Genomic DNA, 22,915 nt, shown 5'->3' with positions numbered 1-22,915 from the left:
ATGGTGATGGAGGAGGGCATCTGTCTATGTGTTACTTTCATTGGTTAATAAAGAAACTGCCTTGGTTTTTTGATAGGACAGCAGCTTAGATAGGCAGAATAGACCTAACAGAATGCTGGGAAGAAGGGAAGTGAATCAGTCGCCATGATTCTCCTACCAGAGATGGATGTAGGCTAGAATCTTTCCTGGTAAGCCACAATCTCGTGGTGCTACACAGATTATTAGAAATGGGTTAGTCAAGATGTGAGAGTTACCCAAGAAGAGGGTAGATATAATGGGCCAGGCAGTGTTTAAAAGAATACAATTTGTGTGTTATTATTTCGGGGGTAAGCTAGCTGGGATATGGGTGGGAACGCAGCCTGCTGCTCTCATTATACTATGGAAGAGCAGTCAATACTCTTAACTGTGGAGCCATTAGTCTAGCCACTTCCAGCCTCCAAGAGTAACATTGTTAACTTTAACCAATCAATATTCATTCATCTTCCTCAGAGTTCTGATCTGTTCCTTGCTTCCTACTGTTTTTGGTGTCAATTCAAGCCAAGATGAAGAATAACTGGAGAGGGCAGATAAATAGATTATTTTAGCATTAGAGTTTTAGACATTCTTCTTTGTGAGATCAATTCCATAAGCTCCATTTAATGGTAAGAGTCCAATTAGCAGCAAACCACTTTCCTCGGTTTTCATTTAATTGATAAAATAATGATAGAGAAAGAAATTGCACTTGACAAAGTTGTTGTTTGGAGCTTTTACTTGCCTTCCCTCTTATTAATGAATGAGTAATTTCCTCAACTTCCAGATACTGGATCACCATTGAACAGGATGACAGGGAACAATCAGGGAGCTAGTTTCAACACGTTAGTCACTTAAAAAAATCTCATCTGCTTTTACTACGACTCAATAGCTGCAACAATTGATCTGGAAGGTGGATTCCACCTTGTGCTTCAGTGCAAATTCAGCTATTGTTTGTTGATTTTGTGCTTTAAATATTTGATTTTTTTTCCTTTTTAATGAAGAAAAGAAGAAAGAGATATTTTCCTAAACCATTTGATCAAAGGCATTGATGAGAAAGAGTCAGTAGAGTGAGTTTAGTGCAGACACTGTAGACTATTGGAACATCAAGGGTATTGGTAGAATAGGAAACATTCCAAGATAAAATCTTAGAAGCAGGAAAAGCAGTAGGCAGAACTCAAATGTAAATGATGAGGTTTGACACTCCCTTTGCATTGTGTGACACTTTTGTATTTTGTTTAGTTTGATTGATTTTTGAGACATGTCTCCCTCTGTAACTCAGGATTACCTGAAATTTAGTCTTCCTGTTCCTTCTACCTAAGTACTGGAACTGTATGTACATACCACTATACCTAGCTAGCAATAGCATGCTTTCATCTTTGGGGGCTGTTCTTGTACAACACTTCTCTAATCATTTATCAGAGCCACCCTTACATTCATCCACTTTATCACTTTTTTTTAGGAAAGAAGACTGAGACAAGGAAGGCATAAGTAGATATTCCAAAAGATCAGAGTAAGTTCCAGAAAGACTGTGTTTGTATAAAATTAGATAGAGCAGAACAGTCGGGCAGTGGTGGTGCATGCCTTTAATCCCAGCACTTGGGAGACAGAGGCAGGTGGATTTTTGCGAGATCGAGGCGTGCCTGGTCAACAAGAGCTAATTCCTGGACAGGCCCCAAGGCAACACAAAAACCCTATCTCGAAAAACCAAAAAAAAAAATGTTTGGAACATAAACATTTATATGTGTCTTTTTTATGAAATTTATCAGTATAATTTGGGCAGAAATCCCATCCACTGGGCGTTTGAAAGTTCCCAGTAAATATCCATTCCACTGGTACTCTCTTCCAACAACCTTTGGTTGTTTATTTTTCTTTAGTTATACTAAAAGATTGACATGAGACTGAGTTTGAAAGTAGGTTTGGAGAGACATGACACAAAACTGGGTACTTTCTATATTTTACATAACTATTGATAAAAACAATAAATTCTCAAGTGTCTCAATATATGTCTTCAGCAGTGTACAGGAAAAATGGCCATCATAGTGTGGATAGGACAGTGCATTAGCAAATAAACTCTAGTCAGTCTTCTGCCTTTACATTCCCGAATAACTTTATGTAGTGATATATTATATGTATTTTAATAAATAAATCTTGCCTGAAGACCAGAGGCAATGTTAAAGCTACTAGAGGTCAGGCAATGGTGACGCACACCTTTAATTGGGAGACAAAGTCAGATGGATCTCTGTGAGTTTGAGGTCCCCCTGGTCTACACAAGATCAATGCAGGAATGTAGTAATAAGGGCGCGGCGTGCCCGGCTAGGTTATGCCCCGAAATAATTACACACAAACTGTATTCATTTAATCACTGCTTGGCCCTTAGCTCTAGCCCTTACTGGCTAATTCTGATATCCCAATCAACCCATCTCTAATAATCTGTGGCACCGGTCTTACCGGGAAGATTCTAGCCTAAGTCCATCCTGGGTCGGAGCTTCATAGAGTGCATCTTCCCTGGAGCGGGTAGCATGGCGTCTCTCCTGCGTCTGCTCCGGAGAGGAGAGCTGTCGAGTCTGACCTCACTTCCTCTTCCTCCTGGCATTCTGTTCTGTCTCCTCCTCCCACCTATCTTCTAACCAATGAAATGGGCCGAGGCAGTTCCTTTATTGCTTAGCCAATGAAATCAACAGATTGATATATGACACTCCCACATCACAGGAACAAATCCAGGTGGTGTCTCACACCTTTAATCCCCTAGTCCTAGGGAGTCAGATACCTCTAATCCCAGCATGAGAGGGACTATAAATAGGAGGAGAGGGAGTCTTTTTCTGCTTAGTTTGTGGTCACCCAGTCTTGGTAGAGGTAAGACTTCTCTAGTGGCTTGGCTGCTTTGCTTTTCTAGTTTTTGGTCTGAATCCCAATTTATGTCTCTGGGTTTTTATTGTTCATGCTACAACCTCACATAAATCACTTTACCTCTTTGTGTTCCAGGGTTATGTCTTTATAACAACAGCATGTTACGATAAGTTATGCATACATTTTCCTTGCTTATTTATTTTCATGAAAGTTTACTAAGATGTTGTCATAAAACAAATACAAGTAATGAAAAGGAAAGCATTGTACTTAAATATGACCATCTTCTTAAAAAATAAAGAAGTAAGCAAAAAGATATCATAATAAATAAACTAGTACTCACCCTCCTATTTATATCTCAAGTCATCTTCAGACCCTGCTGTAAATCCCACTGCCTTCACAAGCTAATGCTGTGTGCCAATTAGACTATGAGAATATGTAGTAACATGGTTTATCTATAGATGCTACAGAACTTATGTAAGAATTAAGTGTTATGATAGCAGTCTTTTCATGAAAAGGTGCTATGTTCCATTTGAAATATTTATATTCTTTAAGTTCTTACTGGGATCTCCTTGGTTAGTGGTAGGATTTCATGTCTACCTTTCCTCATACAGAGAATAATAAGAGCAGGCAGCATTCTCACCTGTAGGATCTAGCATCAGAGAATGACTACAAAGAACTCACAATGGTTATGACAATATACACAAGCCCCATGCAAACAGTAAGGCTGTTGTGGTCTAGATACTGTTTGTCCCTCAGAAAATTATGTGCAAAAAACATGTTTCTCCAGGGTCAGTGTTGAAGTAGCAGAACCTTTAAGAGATGAGGCTTATTGGGTTATAAGAACTCCACACCATAAATGAATGAATGGTGTTTCAAAGGACTATTTCAGACCGTCCAAGAGCAGACTAGTTCCCAAGAAAATGCAGGCCATCATAAATGAGCAATCTTTACTCCCTTTTGTCCTTACACAAATGCATGACCCTTCTGCACATATCCAATTCTTTTTCTGATGTGGGAGTGTCATATCAATCTGTTGTTTCATTGGTTAATTAATAAAGAAACTGCTTGGCCTGATAGGTTAGAACATAGGTGGGTGGAGTAAACAGAACAGAATGCTGGGAGGAAGAGGAAGTGAGGTAAGACACCTCAGACAGACGCCATGTCTTCCCTCTCCAGGGCAAATGTGATGAAGCAAGCCGCCAGGTCAGACATGTTGAATCTTTCCCGGTAAGACTGGTGCTACACAGATTACTAAATATGGGCTAGGCAACGAAAGTCACCACCTCGTGGTGCTACACACATTAATAGAAATGGGCCAAACAGTGTTTATATGAATACAGTTTGTGTGTTGTTATTTCGGGTAAAGCTAGCCCATGGCTGGGAGCCGGGAGGCAGGAACGCAGCCTGCAGCTCCTTACAACATTTTTCTGTTTCTCTACAATGTCTTGACACATTCAGACACTAATATTTTTCAAAGTTGAATATTTTGTCTTTATACATTGTCCAGTAATGGGAGATTGCTATAATAACACAAGATAGTCTAAGACACAGGCTGATAATCCCTTCCTAGCAGATTGATGTAAAGGTTGGTTATGTGCATAGTGAATGACACGCAGGAGTTTGTATTTGCTAATTTTATGTGTTGAGAATTTCCAAGACTTCAACTTAACCTTTCTTTTTACTCATTTCCATAGCTAAACAGATCTTGTAAAAGTAACTTCAACTGTTTGTAAATCTCACCTTCACAACATGATAGTCATTATTAACACAATCTTTTATCCTAATAACTATATCATATATATGCTAAGAACTCCCAGTTTCTAGACTTGAGACTGGATTCCTCAGTGAGACTCAGACCACATGCTTGATCTTAGCATTTAAGCTACACAGAGACATCTCATCTCACAAACAACTGAACTGTGTTTCCTGTTTTCCTCCTCCCACTTCAAGCACAGCTGTTTCTCCTCTTGTCTTCCTACTTCTTGTCTTCTCTTACCCTCATCAAACATAATACCTTCTACAATCCATTGAGCATTTTAAAATACACATCTGTCCCTCACTATTTACTGGAGATTGGGTCTAGCAACCCACACAAAATTTGAAAAAATTTCAAGTCCCTGATATAAAATGGCATTGTAGCTGCATAAGAATTATAAATTCATTGTATATTTCAGTAATTTCTATGGTATTTATTTAATAGAATGTAAGTTTTTGTAAACAGTTTGCTATACTGCATTATTTACAGATAAGTGACCAAAAATGTGCATTTGTACTACAAGTACAATTTGTATCAAATTTAATTTTCCATAGTTGGTTGAATCAAAAAATATAAACGCTAACCCAAGGATGCAATGGACAACTGTGTTTTTTTTTTCATTAAAATATTTGGGCTGATGAGGGAGGGGGACTTGATCAGGGGAGGGGGAGGGAAATGGGAGGCGGTGGCGGGGAGGAGGCAGAAATCTTTAATAAATAAATTTAAAAAAATTAAGTTAACTGTCAAAAAAAGAAAAAGAAAAGAAAAATCCTAGAATGGAATAAAATCAGGGAATGAGAAATATATATGATCAAAATACACTGTATATTGTATTAAATAGTCAAATAATAAATTTTAAATCATTTGTAAATAAAAAAATTTCATATATGGGTAATGTATTTCTACCATCTTCCCCTCTCTCTCCTCCTTCCAAGTCTTCCACTACACACTTCCCATCAAATCCGTGCTCTCCTTTTTAAAATTTTTATTGTTTTATGCACGCTTATGTATATACACACAGACAGGCATGCATTATATATGCATTAATATGTAAATCCAATCTCCTGAGTTCATTTAGCATTGCTCATATGTATATAATTTGGGGACTGACCACTTGGGACTGGATAACCCATTGAGGACTCATCTGAAAGAAGATGGATTCTCCCTCTTTGAGGAGCTATTAATTGCCTGTAGCTATTGATCTAGAGGTCGGGCCTTGTGAAATTTCCTGCATCCATGTTGGCCCATCAACACTGGTGTTGGTAAGGAACAACTCTATTGTAATTGGTCTATTTACTTTATTCAGATAGCTGATCCCTATGCTTTTATTTCTACCTAGTCTAAGACAAGCCTCCCATTTGACACCTTTCACTCTTGCCACCACCTCCAATGGTATTCTCTGTAACTCTGTCAGAAAAACAGGATGTAAATTTACAGGATGTAAAGCACATCTTGTCTCTCTCCTATACAAAGTCATGCAATGGCTTCCCACTGTAGGTAGGATAAAACACAAAGCCTTGTAAAATTGGATCGCTGTTCACGATCCTTCAGCTGTCTGTTACACTTCTTGCCACTCACTCAACTTCAGCAACACTGACCTTCCAGTTCTCCAACATCTATGTCATGTCATTCCCATTTCAGAGACTATTGTCTTTTTCTCTGTGTAGAACTCTCTTCCTCCTGTAGTTACCCTGTTAATAGTACTAATCTCAGCTACCTTCTAAAACTATTACACTTCATCAGGAAGGTCTTCCCTAATCTTTCCCCAGTTGAAGTAAGAGTGTCCTTTATTGTTCTCTCTCAGAGAAACTGTCTTCCCAGTCAGAGCAGTGACAACTCCACAATTTCGCATCACGCTAGTCTCTGCCCCACCCAGAACAGTTGCAAAACATATGGATCCTAGCCTGAGAGCACAGGAGTGAGAAGTCAGGAAACTTGGACTGCACTATCAGTTTCTGGACCTCTGGTTCCTTGTCTTTTTTTTTTTTAAGCCGCACATTTATTTCTCTTTCTGACTCTGCGCTTGTGCCTTCAACACTTTCACAACAATTTGCTGCTCCTCAGTAAGGAAAGTCCACTTGATCCTGTCACGGACACACTTGGCACACATGGAGCCACCATAGGCCCGGCTGACATGCTTCTTTGTCTTAGACATTCTCATGAGGACTTTCGGTCTCACAGCACGAACCCCTTGGAGTAGGCCTGGGCACATACTGCATGCTGATTTAGGTGCTTTTCCAACCTTCTTGATGTAAAGGTAAACAAACAATCCTGTTGCTAGGGGTTCGAGACAGCCTAGTTTTGTTGGAGGCTGTGTTATAGGAGAGCCTACAGTATGTCAAATGCTGGATCATTCTGAGTGCCTCTAAGCACCATCACCAGAAGAGGAAAAGGAAGGGGAGGGCAAGGGCAAAGGTCAAGTAGGACTCCTGGTTCCTTGTCTTTAAATTGAAGAGGCGAAATCAGATTTATTCATGCCAAAAGTATCATTTGATTATGAAAAAAGATGAAGTCTCTTCCATCACAGATCTTCGGTTCTATTAAGGAAAGCAGGTGGTCAAATAAGACCAAATAACTACATGTTTTGTGTTACAAAGGAAATGAATATGTAAATATATGGTGGTGAAGGACTTTTCAAGTTGCAGGATGTGTGTGTGTGTGTGTGTGTGTGTGTGTGTGTGTTTATGGTGTATGCATGTGGAAAGGTACTTCCATGTAGAGGGTTTAAATATGAGCTAATGTGTGGTGTGCTCAGAAGTCAATGTTTGGAGTGTCTTAATCAATCATCCTCCGTATTATTTTTCTTGAAACACCATTTCTTCACTGAATCTAGAGCTCACCCATTAGCTAACAACACTGTCTGGCGAGCTCTAAAGATCTGTCTGACTCCATGTCTTCTCCACACTACTGGAGTTGTAGATGAGCATAGTTATGCCCAGCTTTTTAATGCATGTGCTGGGGATCTCAACTCGGTTCACAAGCACATTATCAATTGAATCGCCTCCCAAATCAGAGATCAGAGCATTTTATATAAAGGATAAGAAGAATAAGCAACAACCTAAGCCAAGCAATAGCTAAGTCTTTTTTCTTGTTCATATAGTTTATGATTCTGTGTAAAAATATGCTGAATTTTCCAAGCACTGTATAGGGAATTGATGCTTCATTAAAACTAATACCCAGTTCTTCGTGTATTCGGTAAAAGGAAATGAAAGTCTTAAAATACCTACTCATGGAGTTGTCTGAAAAATAAAATCTGATAATAAATATTAAGTTCATAGTACAATCACCATTTTGAATATATATATAATAATTTTAATGCTTTAAAGTTTATAAATATAAACTTATAAATATAATATATATTTATATATATAAAGTTATAAATATATTTATAAACTTTAAAGCATTAAAATTAGCTGTGCAGGCCTTTAAAGCACATGCCTTTAATTCCAACACTTGGGAGGCAGAGGCAGGTGGAAGTCTAAGAAAGAGTTCAAAGTCAGCCTGGTCTACAAGGACTAGTTTCAAAACAGGCTCCGAAGGTACAGAGAAACACTAACTCCAAAAATGAAAAAAAAATGTAAGTTACAGATAATAGTTACCTCTGCTGGAGGCATTGGGAGATATAATTAGGACAGAATATGTAAAACAACTGTTTAAGTGTCTTTTCCTTTTATTATTATTTATTTAATATTTAATCTAATAGTTTTCACTGTGACCCTTTCTAGTGTCAATATGTTTTGTACTTAATCTTCTTTTCCACTGTCTTCCTCTGACCCCTATCGGCTCTGTGAGTACTCCGTCTCCCGGCCAGTCATTCTGTTCCTGGTTTCATGTTACAGTCCATTATCTTTTCTTTCACTTTTCTCATTCCTTTTAGACCTCCTCTTCTCCTCTCAAAATCCTCTTTTTTTTTGTTTTCTGTTCTATTCAAACAGACGTAGCAACACCTAAATTTAAATCTAAGCTCTGCATAAGGGAGAAATATATGATATGTGTCTTTGTAAGCTTGAATTAATTCACTTAGTATAATTATTTCCAGTTCCAGCCATTTTCCTGAAAATGTCAAAATTTTGTTCTATTTTCATGACTGAAAAACTCTTTTGTGTTTCCATGCCACATTTTCTTGTTTTTTTTTAAGAATCATTTTGATCTACATATTCATTTTGTACATAATTTTCACTGTTTATTCTTATGATGAAAAAAATTAGGTTGATTCTATTTTTTCTCTTTTACGAATAGTACAGCAACAAACATATATGAACTTCAATTAGATCATGATTCTGTTAGCTAAAAGTTATATGCCCATGGGCAAGTTAAAACCACCTTTTACCTATTTGCTCTTCATTGTCTTCCTAGGTTATAATATAATGCACAAAATAAAATAAATTCTCAAAAGCATCTCAATCGTTATCAACATTGCTTTTATTCTCCTCTACCCACACAAAGGTAAACTAGGAAAGAGTTTAAACCCTGGGAATCATTGTCTCATTGTCTCATTCTTTTAAATTCCTCCTCAGTTAAATGATAAAAAATAACACATATCAAAAATTAATCTGCATGCCAAATACTTTAAATTTCTCTATAGTTAGTTTCTCTACACTGGCCAAAAGACCCTGATGAAATGCATCAATCACATATAGAGAGAATTAAAGAAACAGAATTTAAAATCCAAAGCTTATAAATTTAAAAGGATAAAGGAACCCAGACAAACCTATTGCCTCCTACAAGTTTACAAGATGACAGATATAGGCAAGGGCAATTTAGTCACAGAGGACTCTCCAAAAGATAAACATTTGAAGCTACTTTTCCCATAAACCATCACTACCATTCTGGCCATACTACCTTACCTAACTGAAATTGATTGGAGACATTCCCACATGTTTGCATTACCTCCGGACTGTTCCATCCTAAAGGATATAATGCACAGCCTGAGCTTATCAGCAGCCCTGGAAAGAAAAGCACACACACAAGTAATAAAATAGAGCAGCTTTTGATCATCCTAGCAACTTTCCTAGACTGCTTCACATTACATTCTGCCTCCTCTATTCAAGCCTGACACTTATCTCTAAAATACAATATTTCTATTATATTGTAAATTCAATTACAGTGTCATAGATAGATAGATAGAAATATAGATAGATAGATAGATAGATAGATAGATAGATAGATAGATAGATAGATAGATAGATAGATAGATAAGTAGACAGCTTATAAAGACAGAATGAAGTTAAGATAGGTCAATATCATACTTACAGCCACTTTTTCTTTCTTGGTCACAGACAGTCTCACTATGAGGCCTATTCTGACATCAAACTCTCTGTGAAACTACTGAACTACAGACTTCATACGTGTTGAGGATACTTTGCATGGTAAAAAGGATATTATACTCCTTCTTCTTCAAAATATTATTTCAACCAAATCCTGAGCCTTCTTTGACTTCTAACAATTTCTTTGACCTGTCATGATTAACTTTGACTGTCACCATGGTGGGATTTATATTAACCTAAGAGACACACCCCTGGGCATGTCTGTCTGTGTGACCCTTTTTCTAGGGAGGTTTGACTGGGATGGAAAGAACTAGTCTGGGTGTAGGTCATACCAGTAATTCCGTGCCTTAGTGTGCTAGTCTGAAAAAAAGACAAGAAAGTATGTGCAGCAGCGTTCATCTCCCTCTGCTTCCTGACTGCAGATACCACGTGACCTCATGCTCCAGCCGCCACTTCTAGGGAACTTTTCGGTGCCACAACATCTATTTGAAAGCCAAATAAACTTCCTTAAAGTTTCATAAGGTATTTCTTCCCAGAAACACCAAATGGAACTAGTAAAGCCCCATTCACTTATCTCCATTGGCTTAGGCCTCTTGGTCATGATCGGGGAACACTGTGGCACTTTAATAAAAACCTTACTCTTCAAACCACAGCTGGGTTTACTTGCCACCATAGTGTCCTAGGAGTACCTGACTCATTTTTACAACCTGCGACCCTACCAGGCCTTTAGCTGCAATAATTTAGAACAAACATTGGTACCTGACACTAAACGAAACCAAATTCATTGACTATCTAGTAATGAGTGCCATCATATCCAGACCTCAGGAAATCAACAGCACTAGATTTTGACTTATGAAACTTTTAAATAATGTATAGTGGCATGTAATGGTAATCTAGGTACTTTCAGAACCTAAGGTAGGAGAATTATGCTTCAGGCTGGGTTGCTTGGCATGTGCAAAGGATTAGTCAAGATTATGTAGAGCCTGTACTGACATGAAAAGAAAGGACAAACAGGCAACAAAACAAAACAAAGCGTGGAACTGCTGGCATAATTCACAGATAACACCGGCATTGAAAAATAAAAAGTTGAGGAGGTAGATCCAAGTCTCTATAACGCTAAAGCTACAGTTTAGAATTGAAATCTGAGAAAGTAGGCGAAGCAATTGGTGGAGCAAGTAACAAGGTAGAATAGTGACATGAATCAGACACATCATGAGATAAATCCCTTTCTGCTGATGGCATTTAAAACATAGAAAGCAGAAGCTGCTTCTTTTTGTTAAGTGTCTGGTCCCGATTTCCTAATATATATGTATTTTCCTTTTTCCCTGAGAAGACTCAAGTGAATCTGTGTATTTTAAACCAAAATGTCTTGATTTCAAGACTCTGTATGCCACATCTAGGAGACAAGGAAAGGACACACCTGTAAAGAATGCACTGAAAGGAAGCAGCGGACATGTAGAACACAGGAGCAGATGAGTGAACGGTGGTGACTAATTGGCAAGCTTGCAAGTCCCAGGGTCCTGGTGTCAGTCAGACAGGGAAAGTAAGGCTGATTTTCACTTTTCATTCTTCACTCATAGGTTCCCGAAGGCATTCAAGAAGCCCACTTTGCATAAAGAAGGTCTTAAATTGAGCAAGTGAGTTTGTCCGACATATGGCTATTGGCTTTTCCCCATCCCCAGTGAAGCTATGGGAGAAAGGAAGGATCTTAACATATAGAAAAAATAGTTTAAATGTGGAAAGAGGAAGAATGTTCCTGACTGGCAGTGAGAAGTTTGTAACATAAAGAGAGATCGAATTAAGTCTTGAATCCTTCTTCAATAGAAAGCTTAAAATTAGAGAGTATCCTTATCTGTCTTGTTGTCTTCCGGGAAATGAAACTTGTCACTCAGAGACCTTTCTAGACTTTGGAATTTCTCCAGTGACAATGGAACAATACACTTCATTTAAATTCTAGCTAAACTAAAATTCTGTAATATGAGACAGTTCAGAGTACCCACAATGGGTAGAGACAAAAGTAGAAAGGAAAATTGAACCCTTTCTTGTTGTGATAGAAATAGTGACTAAAAACTGAGACATTGGGTGTGGTAGCTTTTCATAACCCTAGCACTTTGGAGGCTGAGATAGGAAGATCATCATGATGACATAGCTTAGGCCACATAAGAAGTTCCAGGCCAGGGATAGCTACAGTATAAGGTCCTATCTCAAGGGAAACAACATGAGGAAGAAAGAAAACGAAAGGAAAGAAGGAAGGATGGAAAAATGGATAAAGGGGGAAAGGAAAGGAAGGAAAACAGGTAGACAGGCAAACAGAGAAAAGAAAAACAGAGTTTTCCCATTTTCTCTAAGGGTAGCCTTCTGAAGGAATTTCCTCAGCTAGATTGGGAGATAATTCTGGATATCTTGTATAGTCAATAGCATCTTTTCTATTCTAACACATTATGTTTATTTTTAAATTTATTCGGTATTTTTAGCTTGAAAGTTTCATAAATGGGTACTATATTGACATAATTTCCCACCTCAATTTCTTCCCTCCAACTGTTCCTATCATAGAATCCTGCATAGGAAAAGACCTTTAGATATTTTGCCTGTATTCATAAGATTGTGCAGCTGGTCATTGACAGGACACTTGTAATCTAAAACTGATCAACCATTAGAGTCTCTTTTGTTCTAGAGTTCACTTTTCAAGAATGACTACTTTCGGGGAAGACAAGTTCTACCAGGCCTTAGGTATTTCACAAGCATGAAATCTGGACAAACCACAAAACATGACACTTTAAGAGAACAAGCTCTAGAATATTCCTAGACCTCAGTTGAAAGTTCACCTGACCTCAGACAAGCTACTTGATGTCTCTCTCTGTCTTAATTCCCTTCATTTTAAAATGGAAATAATAACAATACCATATCCTATGCAGACATTTGATGTGGGAGCCCCCTCTGTATTCTGTAACTACTGCTGATTAATAAAGAAGCTACTTTCAGCCAATGACTTATGACTTAACAGAATATAGCCAGTCTGGAATATATATATATATATATATATATATATATATATATATATATATATATATATGGAGAGAGAGAGAGAGAGAGTATGCAGAGTCAGAGACACTATGTACCTGCCAGAGGAGATGAATGCCAGAAGTGATAAACCATGAGCCTCATTGTGATGCACAGATTAATAGAAATGGGTTAATTTGAGATGTAAGAGGTAGCTAGAAATATGCATATGTTAATAGGCTGAGCAGTGTTTTAATTAATGCAGTTTCTGTGTGGTTATTTCGAGTCTAGGCAGCCAGGAAATAAACGAGCAGTCTCTGCCTACAGACATTTCAATAGCCAACAAGATTAATAAATATCAAGTGACAGATACTTAAAGTACTCAACTAAGATTTGTTGTTATTAAACAACTGCTTTTCCCCATGGCTTGACTCCCAATTTCTGACCATATTCCTCTGTTAATTGTTTCCTCACTTTGCCTTCATAACAAACAGCTGAAAAGCCAAAAGTTGAACAGTACTTCATTCAAAAGCTGCCAAATTGAAGTCATTATTTTGCGATTTTTCAGGGGTACCTAGTGAGAGGCAGGGGCTCCCTTTGAGGCATAGGTCCTGTCTAACACACATACAATCATGCTCTACTCCAACTCTCCGCAAATGCCCGTCTCCCCTACTGTCCTGTAGATGGTAAGTACACTAGAGTGTAAACACACTTCATGCACATATTTCCCTTGTGACTAACAGTCTCAATACATTTTATCATAGCTGTAAAATTTTGTCCTAGGAAGACACATTACAAAGGAAAAATGAAATCACAGGGTAATTCTTCCGCAGTTAGATATGTCCCCACCTGTTCTCCTTCTCTATTTGGAATTGTTACTAGCAACCATGCTGAAACTTTCCAAGACAGCAGCAACTGATTAAAAATGTACATTTGATATTTTTGTTTTATTGTCTTTTTTTTTTGGTTGTTTTAAATTGTCTTTTTCAGTTTGGTAGGTTTATTTGAGAGACAGAGAATGAACCTGAAGTTGAGTGGGTAGGGAGTTGGGAAGGATCTAGAAAGAACTGGGAAAGGGGAAAATTGGTCAAAATATATTGTGTGTAAATTTTTAAAATAATAATTTAAATTAAAGAAAATAAAATAAGTAAAAATGTGCATTTGTATCTATACATAAAGGACTCTAAATCAGCATACCACAGAGACATCTACAAACCCATGGTTAGTTTCAGCACTATTTACAATAGCTAATATATGAAAGCATATATATGTTTATCAATAGATGAATGGATCAGAAACATAACACATGTACACACAATGGAATTTTATTCACTCATAAAGAGAAACAAAATAATGAGACTTGAACGAAAATGGAAGTGGAGATCATTAGGATAAACCAAATAAACTTGACTCAGAAAGACAGATACATTTTTTTCTTCATATAAAGTACTTATTTTTTTAAGCGTATATGTAGAACAAAATGCAGGTGGGCATCTATGTCAGTGAATGAAAGGATCTAAAGATCAGAGAAAAAAAAGGTAGGGAAGTGAGTGAAAATCATAGCAAAACCCATTATTTTCCATTCTGTTTTATATAAAGTAACTTTAAAGTTACTAGCAGTAAAAACGTAGATTCTTGGGTTTTATCACCAGGTATTTAGATGCATACCAGGAATATGCATTGTTAAAACTCCCTGTGTGTAGATGTATCTGCTTCTTGTAGCAACACTAAATAAAAACACAATCATATTCACAAAAGCAGGCGATCAGCTATTGGGGGAAAACTAGTTTAAAATCCTAGCCCTGCCACATATGAGTTGTAGCTCTGGTTTGTATTACCACGGTGTGTTCTTGCTAACAACTCCTTTTACTGCCTTTCTAACCACAAGACATCTGCCCCTACTGGGTATGGTGGTGATCATGTTTAATCCCAGCACTCAGTAGGCAGAGGAAGAACCAGAGGCTGAAAGTTCTCTATGAATTCAAGGCCTTCCTGTTCTACGTAGCAAGTGCCAGGACAGTAAGTACTATGCACTGGTAACCTATCAAGAAGAAGAAAGATAAGAAGAAGAAGGAGGAGGAAGAAGGAAAAAGACGGATGAAGAAGGGGAAAGAAGAGGTTGTCTATCCAACTTAGTTTCACTTGCCAGTAAGAAGGCAATGAACACCTTCTGGAGGGTATTGCTATCCTTCCTCTCTTCTGCTGGGCAAAGCAGATGTCCAATGGGCCACCACCAGACCATCGCGTATCCCTTCACCTCATCCCCTTCTAGTGTAGTGGCTAACACAAAGGCAAATGTATTACTGTAGTTTGAATTCCCTGTGCTGACCACACAGAGGCCTGGGGTGATGAGCTTCAGACATTGCAGCAACCTCCATATCAAAAAAACCCTCTCAGGAGGTAAAAAATCTAAAACAACATGAAACCCTCCCTTTAATTAACTTACTGCTGCCCCAGGCCCTCAGTCACCCAGAACAATTATTTCCCATAGTCCACCAGCAGCTGTATTATTCTCCCTCCAACACATATCCCCAATAGGTTTATGCCTGATTTTTATTTATGGGAAGTACTAGCCCTCTTACTGGGTATTACAAACCTGTAACATCCTTTCTCCCCATCCATAAGTGAGCAGCAATTTTGTTAATTCCACACCACTACCACCAAGTCCCCTACCTTTCTAATCAAAATCGGTAAGGTAGGCTCAAATGTACTTTCCTGGACAGAAGCATAGTAGGTGTTAAAGATTTTTAACTTGCTCAGTTCTTTCTCTTACAAAAATCTCAAGTAAAATGTAACTCTGGAAAATTGACAAGTCTGTATTCTGGGTATATGTTTTCCTTCTAGTTCACTTCCATTCATTAGACCTGACATCTTCTTTCAGAGCCATAGTATAGCTTATATCTGCTAGTGATGGTAAAATGCCAATGGAAACTTTACATACAGACATTGAATTGGAACTGGCATTTGAGCAATGAGTAAATATTTACAGGCAGAGATAATTGCAGAAGGATGCAATTTCATGAACAGAAGTGAGACGGTTTCCTTCAACACTTTTAGTGTATTCTGAAATCTTTCTCAGAACCTTTGCCGGAGAGACCTGGGAATGCAATTAGGGTATGTAAAATGCTTCAACTACACTGTACTATTGTGGTTCTGGAGTGTGGATATGTATAAAACATTTTATAGTATGTTAAAAGTAAACCAGCCTGTGAGGCTGTGTGAAAAACAGGGCTCTGGTCAGCGCTGTGACAACCAGAATCTGTATTAACAAACACCACAGGTACTTTGTATTCACATGGTTCATGGTCCACTTCACAAATCAATATCCTAGCATTGATTTCTGAAAGGGAAGCAAGGAAAAATTAAAAACATCTGCAAAACTCTGAGATGGTGCAAGAGGAAAAGGTATATGATGCCTGGCCTATCGACCTCAGTTCAATGCCCAGGACTCACGTGGTGGAAGGAGGGAACCAAGGGAACTGAATTCTTTAAGCTGTACACACACACACACAAACACACACACACACACACACAGAGAGAGAGAGAGAGAGAGAGAGAGAGAGAGAGAGAGAGAGAGAGAGAGAGAGAGAAAGGCAGAGAGAAACAGATAAACAAAATAATAGAGTGTAAAATGTTCTTTAACATCCCAAACTGGAAGTTAGAAAAATCTAACTCACTTTGCTACTTGACTCTTGGCTGGTAGGTAAACCTCCTTTATTATCTTACAAACTCATGTCAACTTTTAAAATCCTTTCTCACATAGGAAGAATAAATGGCATGAAGTCTGGTAAACATCAGAAGAAATTAATAATTTTAAGAAAGGTTAATAATTTTCTTTTCACTTCTATGGAATTAATTTATGGAGTTGCAGTTAGCCTAGATTCTGACTATTTATGGAAGTGTTGCAACAAGCTAACAATACATGTAATAACTATACTTTATGTTTCAAAATAAATAAAAATGTCTTCAACCCCAGTAACTGATAAAAGGATTGAGATGGTGGAAATACTCATTGCTCTGATTTGGTTATTACACAATGTGCACACGTATTGAAGATAACAGTTTTCGGAAAGACAGTATCATTCCTGAAATCAAGTTCTCTGTTATCTCTCTTCAGTGCCAACATTTATCCAGCTGGAATCATCTAATACTGTGGGTTTACACACAAAAGTGCACTGGTGACTGTCGGATGTATAAAAGGCTCCCCTTAACAAAAAGTATATTTTCAAGGCAATGGGTTGCTTTTGGGTTTGGAAAAGGCTCCATATCAGAGATGCTGAGGATTTTTTTTTAAAAAAATACACAGAGCTTTCCACCTGTTTCTGTGTATATCAGAATGGAAAAATAAACTGGAGAGTTGGAGAGTTCATGTTCTTTTAAGCATTCCAGGTGATTCCAATACATTTTCTGTTCTAGAAAGATTTTTGGCTTACTTCGAGTAACCTGATCCAACATCTTACACTTTTTTTCCTGCCAAGAAGTTCCTTATGTTTACTTCTCACCTATTCTTTCTTTGTTTAGTTCTCACTGAAAGAGAAAGGATAATTCATAAACATCTTACATATGTATACACCAGGGAATGTGAATAATGATAGTTTTCTTGGGGACCAAGGGCAAGCTAGTTGGAAACCTCAGCATCCCCCAGTGTTGAAATAATCTCCTGACCAGATGTTTCCTTCACGGTTTGGAACAGGGCACAGAGGTCCCAGTGGAAGACTCTCTGGACCCTAGCTTGGCCAGCTGGATCAGCTGCAGGTGGAGCAAATGGGACCCAAGGGCCCCATCAGGTCACCTTGCTGAGTATGAGTCAGGCCAGCAGCTCTTTATTTCTTCCTGTCTCCCCCACTTCCCACCACTCATCTCTGTGGGCAGTTGCCAGAGCAGGGAACAAGAGTCAGGCAGGGAGAGGAGGGATTTCTTAATGGATCCTCCATCTCTTCAGTGGTTTGGGGTCTGGCAGAGATAATCCAGACCTGAACCAAATTGGCTCCTCCCCTGATGGATTTCGGTTAATGCAATAGCTGCCGAGAAGCAAGGCGATCTCAGGGAAACAAAATCAATTTCTCCTAGCTGCACGAGAAGCACAGATCAAACGCCCACATATCTTTTTTCTTATTTATTTATTTGTTTATTTACTTATTTTTTTTATCTGTCTGCTAGCCATGGAGCTCTAATTGCTGCTCATGGTTGGCTTCCTGCCACTGAGGAAGCCTCTCTCTTAGTGTCTGACCTTCGAAGAGACATAGGAGTGGTCAAATGCCAAGTGACTCCTAGAAACTCTGGTGATCCAAAACACTCTTCCCTAGCCCTTCATATGGGATACAACTTAACAGTCACAAGAGTCAGCAAAGGAGGCCTGGTTGTCTATTATCTGGCTGCTTACAGACAGGGAAACAGCAGAAATCTAGCAGTCTATTGCAATATCATTCCACTGTTGGGGGATAATCCTGATAACACATCCTTGCTCCTTTTTCTGTAAACTAGCATACAATATATTCCATTTCATTCTCTCGTCATCATATGCAATTGGTGTTGATCTTTGTAGACTATTTTTCACCACCGACTCCTAGCCTTGTATCCTTCCACCTCCAATATTCTGTTTACTTACCTGTCACACTCATTCAGTTGCCTCTTTTGCACCTCTTTTCTACTCCTTTCCTTCTTGTCATCTTCTTGCACATTTCATTGTCTGCATCCACACTCAAACTCATACATGTGTGTGTGATGTGTGTGCATGCACATATGTGTATAGATACGCATTAAAATTTAGAATCTGCATATGAGAGTTTATACGGCATTTGTTTTCTAAACTTGGGCTTTCTTGCTTAATATAAATTCAAGATCTGTCTATTTTGGGGAATTTTCATTGTTTCATTTTTCTTCACAGTGAAATAAATTTTTGTGTTTATACACCCATATTTTCATTAAGAATTCATATGTTGATTCTAAGTTGATTTTGTTTTCTTGATATCATGAAGACCAGGAACAAGCAAGGATGTATATATGTCTCTGTGGTAGAAATACAGTCCTGTACATGTATACTCAATAATAGTATAGCTAGATCATATGGTATTTCTTATTATTAATTTTTGAGAAAATTCTAAGCTTATTTCCAGAGTGGTCTCAGTGGTCTGAATTCCTATGAGCTGAGAATAAGACATCTTTCTCCACATCTTCATCAACATTTATTGTTATGTGTTTCCTTGATGATAACCTTTATCACTGGGGTGAGATGGGCTCACAAATCAATTTAACTTGCATTTTCTAATGGCTAAGGATGTCGACCACTTTAAAATATTTATTGACCAGTTGTATTTCTTCTTTTGAGAACTGCTTGGTCATTTCATTAGGCTATTTATTGATTGACAGTTTATTGGTGAGCAGGTATGTGTTGCTTTTTTAATTCTTCATATAGTCTAGATATTAACTCCTTGTCTGAAGAATAACTGGCAAAGAATTTTCTCTCATTCTATAAGATTTCTAATCACTCCAATGACAGGATTTTTTAGCTGTGCAGAAAAATTTTAAAAATCTTATCTATCCTAAGGCTGTTGTAGATGCCACTTTATTTGTGGTTCTAAAGATACTAAACTAGATACAAACACTGCAAGTATATTCCAATGAACAAGGATCATAGGGAATATAAGGTGACAGAGTCATCTGAGTGCCAAATGATACCTGTCACCAAGCCAAAGTTTTATTCCAGACATCTTGGGAAATGTCAAAGTCCCCATTATCATTCCATATTCACCTCAAAATTTTTCTTCAAGTTTCTAGATCTTGTAGATGAGATCAATGGATGGGCATTATATAGAGAAGCCTGAATGTTGTAAAAGTCTCAGTTGGGCTCCAAAGAGAAGCAAGCGTAGAGGACAAGGAGCTAATAATGCAGTTTTGTAGAGGCTGTTGCTACAGTCCTTGTTTCTGCCACTTGCAGCCTCCTAACTTTCAGCTTGGTGCTCTCAGAGATGCAAATGGAGCTAAACTATCACTCTCCTGTAAGAAGAGATGGCTATTCCGGGCATAAAAGGCATAAATAAAAGTCTAGAAAATAGCCAGGCGATGGTGGTTTTTGCCTGTTATCTCAGCACTCGAGAGACAGAGGCAGGTGTGTCTCTGTGAGCTGAAGGCCAGCCTGGTCTACAGAGTGAGTTTCAGGACAGCCAGGGCTGTTACACAGAGAAACCCTGTCTTAAAAAACAAAACAAACAAGCAAAATGTCTATAAAAGAATGAACAGATGGAAACTAACCCAAGTCTCACATGTTCACATTATCCCAGAAAACAGCAATAGCCCTCTCTTATCAGTCAACTTTCACTTGCTGAGGAAATATATTGAAGGAAATGTTGGGTTAACTTTAACATGTCCACAAATGTAGGTGAAAAGCTAGCCAAAGGCTGATTTGTGATACTCATGGAACTCTCCAAGAGAAATCAAGTAGCTGGTTTCTAGCAATATTAGCAACATGTTTGCTACCATGGCATTCAGAAGGAATCGAATTCTACTTTTGATTTTTCTAGAAAACCTTTTAGCTGCAAAAAAGTAGAAAAATTAAGGCATATGAGCAAATAGAATGATAATACATATGTGAAAGATTTACAGTGAATCTGAATAAAGAAGGAACTAGAAAGCCAAGAGCTTCTCAGAGGCACGTTTTTTTCTGAGTTTTAATAACCAAAATTTCTCCAGACAAAGCTAAATACCCTCTGTGGAAAAGAAGATACAGAACCAAGTCTCACCCATCACTATTCCATTGAGAATATTTGCCTAAGTTCACGACCATCTTACTCCAAGACCACCTAAATGCAGTCTGTCATTGGAGAGAAAAATAAAATGCATATATGTATCATATTTCCAGGGAATATATTCAATGGAAGTGAAATACCAAAAAAAATATAACATTTGCATATGTAGGCACAGGTCAATGTCACACACAACTGGAATCCAAGCATCCTGACTTTTCTTACCACGCTATGATACTAGTAGAAAAGATGGTGTTAATGCAGTGTATGAAAACTCCAAAACTTGTACCAACAAACATCAGCAGTGTGTTCTACAATAGTTTTTCCAGTGCCCCATGGAAACATACAAAATAGTACAAATATTACATACATTTGCCTATCTAAATTGAGTTTTTATTCTTGGTTCAAATTAAGCTAGTCTCACCATCTTCTTGCAATCTTCAAGCTTTGCATTTTTTCTTCTTTTTTAGACCACTATCCAGCTACCTGCAACCTAGGATGACTGCACTAAAATTAAGGGAAGCTTGAATAAGGCAAAGAACAAAATAGGGTATGTCGTGGCCACAAGAAATATGGGTAAATTTATTTAATGGCTACCAAATGGTGTTAACTTTGGATATAGACCAAAAAGTATTTATGACTGTCTAGAAAATAAATAACATTTACTACTAATAGAGGTATTTTTTGATGGGGATAATTGATATTTAGCAAGTGTGTAAATGTCTACCTGATCATTGTCCTCTAAAGTAACTACCAAAAAGGCTCATAGAGATCACCTTTATTAAGGAGCACTGATATTATACTGGACTATTACTCTGTTATTGGAAGTCAGAATGGATAAAAGTCTTAAAATTTTTATTATATTCAGAAGTGTTCTATGGTATAGACTTTAACTGTGTACTATTTATTTTTAATTGACACATGACTAGAAGCACTAAGGCTCTTCTCATTCCAGTTTATAGATTTAGAAGATATATAATAAAGAACTGTTGACTACTGTCTCCATACTTACCTATAGAAACAGAATGAATTCTTCCTATGCAACTGTATTTTGGTACCCATTATTCAATCTCAACTGCTCTACCTGTATTGATCACTGTTCTTTTCTGTTATACTTTGATGTCTGTTTTAGAGAATATTTTTAAGTAGACACCCTGTAAGTGAGAAAAAGGAGACAAAGCTATTGATAGCAACCCTGTCTACTACCTCAATTTTCTGTGAATTCTTAATGAATTTCAAGGAAATCTCATTCATAGCTTCAGATTAAGAGTAGAAGAGGTGAGAGTGTATTTTCCCATACTCCCATTTTCCTCACTTCCATCACCCCAAATCTCCATAACCTACTCCTCAATCCCTGAGATAGTCTTACCTCCTACAAACTGTGCAGCTCCCATGCAACGCCCCATCATTCTAGAGATGAGTTCCTCCATGCAGCATCCTAAGACAGCAGCCAGTGCCACCAGGAGTAGCAGAGCACAGCCGGCACCTGTCACCACTGTACACATCTGCCATGCCAGGCTTGGTATGGCAGTGAAGCTGGCATAGCGCCCACATTCTTCCACCATGATCAGATTGTGCCCCTCTCCCCTCACAGGATAGTTGCATCTCCTGAATGTGCTGAAAGAGACTGGCTTCCCTAGCTGTGATCCAAACAGCCAATAAGGAAGGAAGTAACTGGTAGAACTCGCCACAGCAGTAACTAGGGATAGGAAGGCCCAGAAGGTGCCTACCAGGGTGAGGCTGCTCCTCATGGTCTCAGGTTTCTCTGAAAGGATGGGAAGATGAGATGGTTCACAGCAGCAAAAGCAACAAGTCACGATGTAGGCTCCACTGGCCTGTTTTCATCAGGTTGGCAGGTCCTGGGACTCACAGGTGTGCCTTGTGGCTCTTGCTTCTGGAGGAGATCATTCTCTCAAGTGTCATTTGGGTCTTTGTGGGATGTTGCTTTCCATCATCCTTTTCTTCTGCCTACTTCAGAGTTCTATGGTCGCTAGGCTGCAGTGGAAGAGTCACAGAACTGAATTAGTGACTGCTATGGTAATGCAAATAGAGCCTGATCAGTCAGCGTATTACTCTTGTCACACAATATGGAACCAATCATGAGAAGAGAATATGAAAGTAAGGCTGTCGCAAGACTCCCTGGGGATTTTAGTTAGATGAGTTTTTGACACAGTTTTTCAGAAAATAAAGAGGAACAAAAGTCACGCGTCTGCCCCTATTTTAGAGGTAAGAGGGCATTGTAAGATGTTCCATTTTGACTTGGAGTGTCCAACAATGTGTATGCTTTTCAC

General features: G+C 38.2%; 1 protein-coding gene and 1 pseudogene across 1 annotated transcript in view; both read right to left on the bottom strand.

The window, feature by feature from the left end:
- The window catches only part of Lhfpl1 (LHFPL tetraspan subfamily member 1), a 44,993-nt gene extending 22,424 nt beyond the window's left edge, over positions 1-22,569 (bottom strand). Inside the window, exons 1-2 of the mRNA XM_075958111.1 lie at positions 21,994-22,569; positions 9,463-9,561 (exon numbers count right to left, since the gene is read on the bottom strand). Coding sequence (XP_075814226.1) covers positions 9,463-9,561; positions 21,994-22,375 — 481 coding nt within the window. The 5' untranslated portion in view covers positions 22,376-22,569. The remainder of the gene's footprint in view (positions 1-9,462; positions 9,562-21,993) is intronic.
- Positions 6,615-6,969, bottom strand: LOC142841082 (large ribosomal subunit protein eL34-like; annotated as a pseudogene).
- Positions 22,570-22,915: the final 346 nt, after the last annotated feature.

Source organism: Microtus pennsylvanicus, chromosome X (genome assembly GCF_037038515.1).
Source record: "Microtus pennsylvanicus isolate mMicPen1 chromosome X, mMicPen1.hap1, whole genome shotgun sequence".
NCBI lineage: Eukaryota > Metazoa > Chordata > Mammalia > Rodentia > Cricetidae > Microtus > Microtus pennsylvanicus.
The sequence above is the reverse complement of the archived record's forward strand: the minus strand, read 5'-3'. Positions and strand labels throughout refer to the sequence as shown.